Here is a 12,531-nt window from a genome sequence, read left to right as displayed (position 1 = left end):
GAACAATGCTAATTAGAAAACATTCATAGCAATGCCTGCAATAGGTTTCTAAAGATGTCTGAATATTATGTTGGACTGAAAGTCAACCATGGAGAGAATCAGAACTTGCTGAAACAAACTCCCTTAAAGATTTATACTCAAGGGATATCTAATTTATGTCTTATATAATTTTCTTCTTAGACTACCAAAGGTCTTATGTTTGGATTTAGAATGACTTTAAAATATTATAAAATTCATTTTTAAAAAATCAATGTGCACCAAGCACAGTGGCTCATGCCTCTAATCCCAACACTTTTGGGAGGCCGAGACAGGCGGATCACCTGAGGTCATGAGTTCAAGACCAGCTTGACCAACGTGGTGAAACCCCGTCTCTACTAAAAACACAAAATGATCCAGGCGTGATGGCACATGCCTGTAATCCCAGATACGCGGGAGGCTGAGGCAGGAGAATCCCTTGAGCCCGGGAGGCAGAGGTTGCAGTGACTGAGATCGCACTATTGCACTGCAGCCTGGGCAACAAGAGGGAAACTGTCACAAAAAAAATAATAATAAAATAAAAAAATTAATGTAAAAACAGAATACACAAAAATTTTACATAAATAATAAATTTATAAAATATAATAATTTGGAAGGTGTCTTTTGTTTTTTTAAAATTCTTCTTTGCTAAAAGCTGGCCGGGCATGGTGGCTCATGCTTGTAATCCTAGCACTTTGGGAGGCCAAGGCGGGAGGATCACTTTGAGTTCAGAAGTTCAAGACTAGCCTGGGCCACACAGTGAGACCTCATCTCTAATTGAGAAAAAAAAAAAATTAGTTTAACAATCCAACTCCTCCTTTAATTCCTACATGAACTGCTTAGAATGGGGGAAACACACGAGATTTATTGTAATTTTTATTTTTTACATAAAAAATTTTTCCTTTTTAAATTTTATGCAATGTATAAGATCCTTCCATCAGACTGAATTTCGAGTAGTAGCTCTCTGAAGCACTTTATATATGCATATGCAAATGATGAAAGGCAGAATTTAAAAACCAATGAATTCTACTTCCTTACCACAGCTAAAATGTAAAACAAATTTTCTGAGTAAAAGCTTACTATTCAATTTGTGTGGTTTAAGGAACACAAGTTACCAAAACTGAAAGCTAATCATATACATACAACAGATTATCAACGACACAATAAAAATTTTGCGACTAATATTTGACAATAAATTAATCTAAATGGTATGCTGCTGTTTGCAGAACTGCACACAAAACAGACACACAGAAGCTACAAAGGACATACAGTATTGACAGTTACTATACCCCTGGGGTGTGGCGATCAATGGATCCCCAACCACAACTTTCTGAGAAATATCTACATTTTCTAATTTTTGTTACAATAAACATTTTTCTTAAGGAAGTATCTCTGAGCCTTGACTGTGATTAAACAATCTGTGATTAATCTCAAAATCAAATTACCTGACTCAAAGGTGGGATGGAACTTGTCTGAGAAGTGGTTTGAGATATAGGACCGTTCATCTGTAAAGTTGAAAACAAAGACAACATCAGTACAACATTAAAAAAAAAAAAAAAAAACACGTCTTCAAACCACAGTAATTGGGCCAAACTTAACCCACTGAGAAATGCACATTTTACATGACAAATTCGTGAATTCATAAGATATTCAGAAGGCAGGAGGCTTAAAATTTTTAAATTCTGAATGAACATCATAGATAAAGTTCTTTGTAGTTTCATTTGGGAAAACTAAGAAAAGCTACTTTTCTCAAAGCCATTTTGGAACTTTAAATATTACTGCTTGACATAAAATTTTTAAATGAACAAAAGTAGTCAAAAAAATTTATATTAAAATCCTAACTCTTTAAGTACATCCTACTATAGTGACTACAATGTTATTAAAGTATTTACAAATCACTACACATCCTCGTTTTAAAAAATAAATGGCTTTAAGTATCTAGGGCTATAACAATTTTGTTTTTGTTATCACCTACTACTTAAGAGTTTCCTCTACAAAGCTACCTATACATTTTTCAGACTGATAGGGCTCAGGGCTTCCTCCCCCCAAAATACGGCACATTGACATTTGAGGAAACAGCAGAATCAGGCCAAGGAAACTAGAAAGAATTCTCCTTACCCCTTCTCCCTCGAAGCAGGCCATGACACAGCCAACATTCCCCTAAAGACCCTTCCAGAGGGCCCTGCTTTGTACCAGGAGGAATATCACACAGGGATGTCAAGAAAACCCTGAACACACCAGCCTTGCTGTTTCTCCAGCTTATTAGCTCTAAGTCACATCCCTTTTGTCCAATCGTGCTTCTGCACTGTCAACATCTGCATCAGACTCCGCAAAAAAACACCACAGTTTTCCCTAGTTCTTGGGTTCTTCCTTTGTGGAGGCTCCTATGTCACATACAACTTATTACTAAATACATGTGTATGCTTTCCTCTTGTTCATCTGTCTTTTGTTACAGGGGTCTCAGCCATGATCCTCAGATGGGTAAGAAACCTGTTCTCCCCAACAAGACTCGAATATCCATATGCAGATCCTAAGATGTGCCAGTGTTCCTGTTGAGAGCCCCTTATGAACTCCAGTACAGAATCCTTTATCAAAATAGCAATGGACTCCCCACCACCCCATTCGACAGCACCCACCAGATGAGCACTGTCCTTGCCCTCCTGGACTCTCTGCGTCTGCGGTTCAGCCACAACCTTAGCGTCCTGATCAGAAGTCATGGGCTCCACTGGGAGACGTGTGATGCTAACCTCAGGATGCTGTAAAATGGCAAAGACATTACACAGGTCATTTGAAGGGCACAGTATGATTATTTAAATAAAATTAAAATCCTTGAGTTTTCCAGGACACACGTTTATCCCTCTGAATTTAAAAGTTTAAAGAAGTCTGCCCATATGCGTACCTTACTCACCAAGAAGTGAACTTAATTTTTTAAATAAGTAAGTTTCTTCTTCACACCATTCTGGTGAAGATGACCACACCGGGAAACTTGGAAACCCACGTGCTGACACAAATAAACCCATTTGTGCCTGAAAACTCAAGACTTTAAAAAAAAAACAGAAAATTGAGGGCTTAATATCCAAGATATACAAGGAACTTGCACCACTTGATAGCAAAAAATAAATAACCTGATTAGAAAATGGTCAAAGACATGAATAGGAGTTTTTCCCAAGACGACATAAAAATGGCAATAGAAATACGAAACAGTGCTCAGCATCACTCATTATTGGGGAGATGCAGAATAAAACCACAATGCTATTTCACCTCACGATGTCAGAATGACTACTACCAGTAAGACAAGAGATAACAGAGCATGGAAGAAACAGAACCTTTGCACACTGTTGGTGGGAATGTAAATTGGTGCAGCCATGTGAAAACAGTATGGAGGTTGCTCAAAAATTTGAAACTAGAACTACCATATGCTCCTTTCTGAGTGTTCAACCAAAGGCAATGAAATCACCAACTCGTAAGAATATCCGCACTCCCATGGGGACTGCAGCATCCTTCACAACAGTCAAGACACAGAAACCACCTCGCTGTCCATCAATGGACAAATGGATACAGAAATCATGATGTCTGTACATGTCTGTCTATGCTATGGAACGAAATATTATTCAGCCTTTAAAAAGAAGGAAACCCCACTGTATGCTGTAACGTGAGCTAACCTGAAGGATGTTGGCCAAGTGAAATATGCCAGCACAAAAACACAAACACCGCATGATCTCACTCATAGGTGAAAGCTACTATCTTAAAAAGTCAAATACATAGAAACAGAGAATGAAATGGTGACTAGTGCCAAGCACGGTGGGCTCAAGCCTATAATCCCAGCACTCTGGGAGGCCGAGGCAGGCAGATCACCTGAGCTCAGGAGTTCGAGACCTGCCTCACCAACATGGAGAAACCCCATCTCCACTAAAAATACAAAATTAGCTGGGCGTGGTGGTGCATGCCTGTAATCCCAACTACTCGGGAGGCTGAGGCAGGAGAATCGCTGGAAATCAGGAGGCAGGGGTTGCGGTGAGCTGAGACAGTGCCCTTGCACTCTAGTCTGGGCAACAAGAGTGAAACTCCGTCTCACAAAAACAAAACAAAAAATGGTGACTACCAGGGGGCTAGCAGGTAGGGAGGAAATGAAGAGATCAGTGTCAAAGGGTACCAAGTTACAGATATTTTGGCTGAGTAAGTCTAGAGATCTAATGTACAGCATGAGGCCTACAATTGTAATACTGTATTGTATACCAGAAACTTGCTGAGAGTATATTCTAGGTGCTTTTACCAACACAAAAGAAGGGTAAAATTACATGAAATAATGGCTATATTAATGGGCTGGACTCTAGTAACCATTTCACTATGTATATTAAAACATCGTGCTACACACCTTATGTACACACAATTTAAAAAAAAGTCAGTTGCGGTGGCTCACACCTATAAATCCCAGCACTTTGGGAGGCCAAGGCAGGTGGATCACCTGAGGTCAAGAGTGCGAGACCAGCCTGGCCAAAATGGCGAAACCCCATCTCTACTAAAAATACAAAAATGAGCTGGGCCTGGTGGCCATGCCTGTAGTCCCAGCTACTCGGGAGGCTGAGACACTAGAATTGTTTGAATCTGAGAGAGGCAGAGGTTGCAGTGAGCTGAGATGACATCACGGCACTCCAGCCTGGGTGACAGAGCAAGACTGTCTCAAAACACACACACACACACACACACACACACACACACACACACACACAGAAAATTACAAAGTTAATAGGACTCCAAAAATAAAAACAGTTGTTGATGAATGCTAAATTTAGATATATTTAAGTGTCCTCACTTAACATCATCAATAGGTTCTTGGAAACTGACTTCAAGCGAAAGGATGTGTAGCAAAATCAATTGTACCACAGGCACAAACAAGTGTTAAGTTCCTACAGCATATTTCCAGTCACAAAAGTATCACCAAACTTCTAAATAAAGACCCAAAACTCCTTCTAATATTTTCAAATGGCAATAAATATGAGCCACACACATTTTTAAAAGATTAACAAGAAAGACAATTATGTACCTAATTTCTGGTGAGTCAGAAAGTGACAGTGGTCACAGTGGTGATGTAACCACCACTGGATTTAACCAACCAAGGAATAAATGCTTGCAAAGTGAAAACTGTAAAAATATTATGGCGGGGCGCAGTGGCTCACGCTTGTAATCCCGCACTTTGGGAGGCTAAGGCAAGCAGAATGCTTGAGCCCAAGAGTTGTAGACCAGCATAGGCAACAGGGCGACACCCATCTCAACACAAAATACAAAAATTAGCCGGGTGTGGTGGCATGTGCCTGTAGTACCAGCACCTTGGGAGGCTGGGATAGGAGGACCACCTGAGCCCACGAGGTGGAGGTTGCAGTAAGCCGAGATCGCACCACTGCACTCCATCCTGGGGGACAGAACAAGATTCTGTCTCAAGAAATAAAAATATAAAAAGAATATTCCTGGCCGGGCGCGGTGGCTCACGCCTGTAATCCCAGCACTTTGGGAGGCCGAGACGGGCGGATCATGAGGTCAGGAGATCGAGACCATCCTGGCGAACACGGTGAAACCCCGTCTCTACTAAAAAACACAAAAAATTAGCCGGGCGAGGTGGCGGTCGCCTATAGTCCCAGCTACTCGGGAGGCTGAAGCAGGAGAATGGCGTGAACCCAGGAGGTGGAGCTTGCAGTGAGCTGAGATCCGGCCACAGCACTCCAGCCGGGGCAGCAGAGCGAGACTCCGTCTCAAAAAAAAAAAAAAAAAAAGAATATTCCTACCACCAAGCAGTTAAAAAACAAATTAATGATGACAAATAGGGCAGGCTCACTGAGCACTTTATTCGTTGTGCATTTATATTATTATAGTAGACTTTATGAATTTTTGTTTCACAATAATTTATATTCATTCATCCATTTCCCAACCTGCTTATTCCAGTTCAGGGTGATAGGTGGCCAGAGCTTATCCCAGCAGCTCAAGGAGCAAGGTGGGAACCAGCCCCAACAGGACACTATCCCATCACAGGACCACTCATACACACACCGACACTCACTCACTCAGACTGGGACCAGGCAGACAAGCAAATCCACCTAACATGCACACCATTGGGATGTGGGAGGAAACTAGAATACCCATTAAAAAACACACAGACGGCCGGGCGCGGTGGCTCAAGCCTGTAATCCCAGCACTTTGGGAGGCCGAGAGGGGCGGATCACAAGGTCAGGAGATCGAGACCACCCTGGCTAATACGGTGAAACCCCGTCTCTACTAAAGAATACAAAAAACTAGCCGGGCAACGAGGCGGGCGCCTGTAGTCCCAGCTACTTGGGAGGCGGAGGCAGGAGAATGGCGTAAACCCGGAAGGCGGAGCTTGCAGTGAGCTGAGATCCGGCTACTGCACTCCAGCCTGGACGACAGAGCCAGACTCCGTCTCAAAAAAAAAAAAAAAAACACACACACAGACATGCAGAGAACGTGCAAACTCCACACAGACAGTAGTCCTGGCCAAGAACTGACTTCTTTCTCATAATGTTGAAATGACATTGAAAGAAATGTTTTTCGAAGTGGTTCTTCATGAAGCATTTACTCAATCCAATGTCTAGACACTAAACTTCACATATAACATCTCATTCAATTTTTCCAAACAACGTAAGAAGTAACTGGATCACCACCATTTTGAGAGGCTGAGGCAGGCAGATCACCTGAGGTCAGGAGTTCGAGACCAGCCTGGCCAAACTGGTGAAACCCCATCTCTACTAAAAATTAGCCAGGCGTGGTGGCAGGTGCCTGTAATCCCAGCTACCCAGGAGGCTGAGGCAGGAGAATCACTTGAACCCAGGAGGCAGAGGCTGTAGTGAGCCGAGATCACCCCTAAGCATACTCTAGCCTAAGCGACAGAGTGAAACTCTGTCTCAAAAAGTCATCCCTTCTGTACAGTTACAGAAGGGATAACTGTAGCAATCCCGTATCCTGAGGATTCCTAGACATCCAGGTCTGACTTCAAGGCATTTCTTTTCACTGCAAGCTACATTGCTTCCCAAACAAGATAAATATTTTTATTTAACCCAGGTATCTTTTTAGATACATCTGAAAACATACATCAGACTGGCAGAAAAAAATACCTTTAAAAGTGTACGTATTTTTGTCTTCCTAGGTAGCCATACAGGTTTTTCAAGATACAGTGGAGCTCCCTATTCACCATAATCTGCTTGTGATAAATTTTCAAAACCTTGTTAATGAAAGAATCTGATGATCAAAAGCAATCTCATCCAATTGTGTAAACTGTATCATCAATCACAAAAACATCTCAGTGCGATCGAACAGAGCTGGAATGTAAGCTCGCACAGAAAAAATGCTTGAAATAAATGTTTCACAGAGGTTGCTGTTTTCCGAAATACGGGATGTATGACAAATGTTACATTTTAACAGATGTATCTTCATTTTAATGTATATTATCTTCTTTTTATGTCTGTGCAGTACCAACGTCTTTATTAAACCAAGAAAAGAGTGAATCAATTTAAAGAAATATATTAAGTACTAGTATAAATGCTATCAGGACTCAAAACGATCTTGCAAACAAAATGTGAGTAACTAAATTTTAGAAGACACAGATTTCGGGAACATCTGGACTGAGATTCTAGGTCCTTGGCTCTCAGGCCTCAGACGCACTGAGAATCCCTGAACACATTGTGATTTTGCAATTTTGTAGTTCAACTTTTTATTGTTATTTTTATTATTTTGTTAACTATGCAGATGATTCTGAAAAACTTGAGCAAATACTTCTAGGTGACGTTGAAGTAACACACGGGGGAGTAGCTCCCACTCCCTGAGGTGGTTTTCTACAAAAGAACGGATGGATTCCATTGTAAAAGAAACCTGCATGTCATTCAACATCCATTCTCACACAACCATGAAATCCAGAAAGACATATTAATAGCTTAGCAATCACATGGGCAAGTCATAGAAGGTGCTGTAGAGGCTTTTACCAACATTAACTTCCAGATTTTTAAGATTCTTATGATAGCCAAAAGGAAAAATAAAAAACAATTAAAATAACACTTTAATACTTGTATTTTTTTTTAGACAATCAGAATTTACATACCTCCTGATGGAAATACCAACAATACCATATACGAAGTGGTCTTGCAAAAAAAAAAAAAAAAAAAAAAAAAAAAATCAAAATGTTACCATGACCCTAAATCTTACTACAAACTCACCGCCAAGGGATTCCAGGCAGTGGGAAGTTTCTGAACAACTGACTTCTTCAACACAAAAGGAGATGTAAGACACACGCTGGTCAGTCAGACTATGACTTTACTTGGATAAAGGGAACAAACCAATTACTAAAAAAGAAAAAAGATAATCAGAGAAATAACAGTAACAGGACAACTGAAAAATACCAAAAAAGAGTCTATTTTCTTAGATGTGATAATGATGTTGTGGTTATGTTTAACAAAAAGGAAACCCTGTCTTTTAGAGATGTGTACTGAAATATTTACAGGGAAAATAATACAATGTGTGAAATTTTCCTCCAAGTACTATGTGGGGCAGAGACCCAGAGGTTCATCGTTATTCTTCCACCTGAGAGAAGGAAGTTCACTATACTATTCTACCTTTGTACATTTGAAATTTTCTATAATAAAAGGTTAAAAAAGTAACCATGCCACGGTCTCAGCACAAAGCAGTGATCCTGATTTGAACACTCTGCATCCTATTAAAAAAAGTAAACTTTACACCAATGTATCTCTTAATTACTAATCTGATAGTTTTTCAAAAAATGCTTATAAAGTTTTCCAACAGAAGGGATTACTGATAGTCACCTCATTTAAACAGTTAATAATGTATCATTTTAATGCTTTTTAAATTTACCTAAGGTGTGAATCTAGAATGAGATTTAAAGAATGATACAAGCATTGACAACTGTTTCAATAAATAACAAATTTTTTGTTACTGGTTCAAGAGACCTAAAATATTTTGAGACTTAAAATATATCAATTACTGCCTCCTGGCATGGCCAAAAAGCAGATCTCTAGATTGTAAAGGGAAATATTCAAGGGGAGAAGAGAATCCTCCAGCCAAAGCAAAGTATTTCCACGCAGCAGACCAAGGAGTTGAAGGCAGGCTCCACACTTGCCAGTGCCTTACACCTCTCGCAGGCCTTACTGAATTGGACAGGAGGATTTTATTTAACGTCTCTTTATGTAAAAAGCAGAGAGAGGGCCGGGCGCGGTGGCTCAAGCCTGTAATCCCAGCACTTTGGGAGGCCGAGACGGGCGGATCACGAGGTCAGGAGATCGAGACCATCCTGGCTAATACAGTGAAACCCCGTCTCTACTAAAAAATACAAAAAAACTAGCCGGGCGAGGTGGCGGGCGCCTGTAGTCCCAGCTACTCGGGAGGCTGAGGCAGGAGAATGGTGTAAACCCGGGAGGCGGAGCTTGCAGTGAGCTGAGATCTGGCCACTGCGCTCCAGCCTGGGCGACAGAACGAGACTCCGTCTCAAAAAAAAAAAAAAAAAAAGCAGAGAGAGTAAGTATGTTCTCCCTTCCTATCTGTGGCCTCTATGCTAGTAACATATTTTTAACTTCATCTATCAAAGCTACAGTCTAAAAAGAAGTTTTATCAACCTTGTTCAACACTTGGGAGAACATAACTCTCTTAATTCAGTTTCTAAAAATTTCTTTTCATATACACCAGAAACGTTTGTTGCACGATTAAACAGTCATTATGGTCTTTCTAGACACACAAGACAATCTTAAAAATATAACACCACCTCAAATAAACAACTATATGTCAGGTAGGTGACATAATGATTTAGAGAAAAATTATTAATTTTGTTTTGTTTTGTTTTGTTTGAGACAGAGTCTCCCTCTGTTGCCCAGGCTGGAGTGCAGTGGTGGGATCTCGACTCACTGCAAGTTCCGCCTCCCGGGTTCACGCCATTCTCCTGCCTCAGCCTCTCGAGTAGCTGGGACTACAGGCGCCCGCGACCACACCCAGCTAATTTTTTGTATTTTTAGTAGAGACGGGGTTTCACCGTGTTAGCCAGGATGGTCTCGATTTCCTGACCTCGTGATCTGCCCACCCTGGCCTCCCAAAGTGCTGGGATTACAGGCATGAGCCACCACCCGGCCAAATTATTGTTAATTTAAAGGACAGCTATTTACACACAAAATCCTACAAATTCACCAAGAAAAAAAAATTCTTTTTTTTTGAGACAGAGTCTTGCTCTGTCGCCCAGGCTGGAGTGCAATGGCACAATCTCGGCTCACTGAAACCTCTGCTTCCCGAGCTCAAGCAATTCTTGTGCCTCAGCCTCCTGAATAGCTGGGATTACAGGTGTGCAACACCACACCTGGCTTTTATTTTTTTTTCCCCAGTAGAAACGGGATTTTGTCATGTTGATCAGGCTGGTCTTGAACTCCTGACCTCATGTGATCCACCCACCTTAGCCTCCCAAAGTGCTAGGATTACCGGAGTGAGCCACCGTGCCCGGCCACATCAAGAAATCTTAAAATGTACTCAGGAGGCTTGTTTTTTGAGGTAAATGTTGGTATTATTATTTTGAAGCTATTTTATTTTACATACTGTATATATACATGCCTACACATATTCACACTGAACAGGATAAAGTTGATACGAATTTCCTTAATGTTAGGTACACAGATTTTCAACATAAAAGGAGATATGAATACAAAATTAAAGAAGCTAAGTAAACTCCACATGGTCATTTTTTAAAATTGGAAGTGTGACTTTTTAAACTACAGTACAGGCTTCCTTTGCGATACACCACTGTTACCACTGATTTCCTTTTCCTATTCTGGACTCTGACCTTGGACCTCATGGTGTACTTAGCTGTCCTTCTGTGGAGTCTCCTTTAAGCCACCACAGTTCCTCAGTCTTGCCTTATTCATCTACACTTTTCCAGAGTACTAGTTACTTTGTAGAATGTTCCTCAATTTGAGATGAGCCTGGGACATCTTACCATGAAGCAGGAAGCCATGAAGACAACTGGTCCCATCAGGAAGACACAGAGGCCACAGCCAAGTAAGGGAGGGATTCCCAATAGCCACGCATGGGACCACATCAGGATCAGGAAGAATGAACGGAAAACAAGTCGGCAGCCATCATGAGAGCTATCACCACCACCACCTGCTCGCCCTGGGACTGCAGGACACCCACTCACTATTCCCAAGATCACTAAAGGACAACAATTCTTTCAAGCTGCCGTTCCTGGATGAGCTGCATTTCCGAATAAACAAAAAAGCTGATCAGAGCAAGAACCACAGTCAATGGGGAGTGAATGACAGGATCAGAAAAATCAAAGTATCCCAATACCTAATACAATAATGAAGTCAATAATCATTGATGTCTGCTAAAATTATCAAGTGAAGAACTGATGGGAGGTTTCCAAATGGTTACGTGAGACACTGACTGAAGCCATTTTTCAGTATTATCATTAAAACTGGGCCTCTAGGCATTATATTTTTGATGTGATCAAAGGCTACCATTCACAAAGTACTCATGCCAAAAAAGAGCCTTAATCACACCTCTAGATCTTACTCCCAATTTAAAGGGAATTCTAGGGAAATACATGTTAAATTATACCAGCACAAAGCCATCATCTAAATCCAAAATGTGGGCAAGAGAGACGACCTCATTTCTATAGCAAATAAAAGACATTTAAAAGGAGAGCTATTTTTATTGCCACAGAATTGAAAAGCCTTAACCAAAATAATCCAATGTGATTTGGATTCTGAGAGAACTGAGAGCTGTGTTTGGATTCTGAGTCAAATAAATTAGGTTTAAAATAACATTTTTGACATAGAAAAACTTGAAGGTTGCCTAGGTAATAAAGACATGATAAAATTGCTATTAATTTTATTGAGTTCCAATCACAGTATTGTTATATTTATTATAAAAGATCTTGTTTATAAGAGCTAGAAACTAAAAGACTCATGAATAAAGATATACATCTGGAATTTACTTTAGAATATGTCAATATATATATTTTTTCAGTTTAAGGGGCGAGAAGAAACAAAAATACATGAATGGTGGCAAGCTGATGGTAGCTAAAGCTAGATGACTGGTTAACTGAGGATCACTATAGTATCCTCTCTACTTCTATGTGTTTAAAACTGTCCACAATAGGCCAGGCGCAGTGGCTCACACCTGTAATCCCAGCACTCTGGGAGGCCAAGGCCAAGGCGGGCGGACTGCCTGAGCTCAGGAGGTGGTGACAAGCCTCGGCAACACAGTGAAACCCCATTTCTACTAAAATACAAAACATTAGCCGCGCATGGTGGCGTGCGCCTGTAGTCCCAGCGGGAGGCTAAGGCAGGAGAACTGCTTGAATCTGGGAGGCCGAGGTTGCGTGAGCCGAGATCGCGCCACTGTACTCCAGCCTGAGCAACAAAGCAAGACTCTGTCTCAAAAAATAACATAACATAACATAACATATAAAATTGTCCACAATAATAAGTAAAAGAAAATCCAACTTGGATATATTATCAGTAC

At 40.8% G+C, this 12,531-nt stretch overlaps 1 protein-coding gene across 4 annotated transcripts in view; it reads right to left on the bottom strand.

The window, feature by feature from the left end:
* Positions 1 to 12,531, bottom strand: part of LARP4B (La ribonucleoprotein 4B) — a 125,035-nt gene that overhangs the window by 73,581 nt on the left and 38,923 nt on the right. For 3 of the 4 annotated variants that reach the window (XM_030938641.1, XM_030938639.1, XM_030938642.1), the window contains exons 2-3: positions 2,652 to 2,771; positions 1,461 to 1,520 (exon numbers count right to left, since the gene is read on the bottom strand). In XM_030938641.1, the coding sequence (XP_030794501.1) occupies positions 1,461 to 1,520; positions 2,652 to 2,732 (141 nt within the window). In that variant the 5' untranslated portion in view covers positions 2,733 to 2,771. Of the gene's footprint in view, positions 1 to 1,460; positions 1,521 to 2,651; positions 2,772 to 8,231; positions 8,307 to 12,531 lie in introns of those variants that run through there. The other variant, XM_030938640.1, reaches the window with a different exon arrangement.

The sequence above is a fragment of the Rhinopithecus roxellana genome, chromosome 10 (assembly GCF_007565055.1).
Source record: "Rhinopithecus roxellana isolate Shanxi Qingling chromosome 10, ASM756505v1, whole genome shotgun sequence".
NCBI classification, from domain to species: domain Eukaryota; kingdom Metazoa; phylum Chordata; class Mammalia; order Primates; family Cercopithecidae; genus Rhinopithecus; species Rhinopithecus roxellana.
This window is presented reverse-complemented; position numbering and strand designations above follow the sequence as displayed.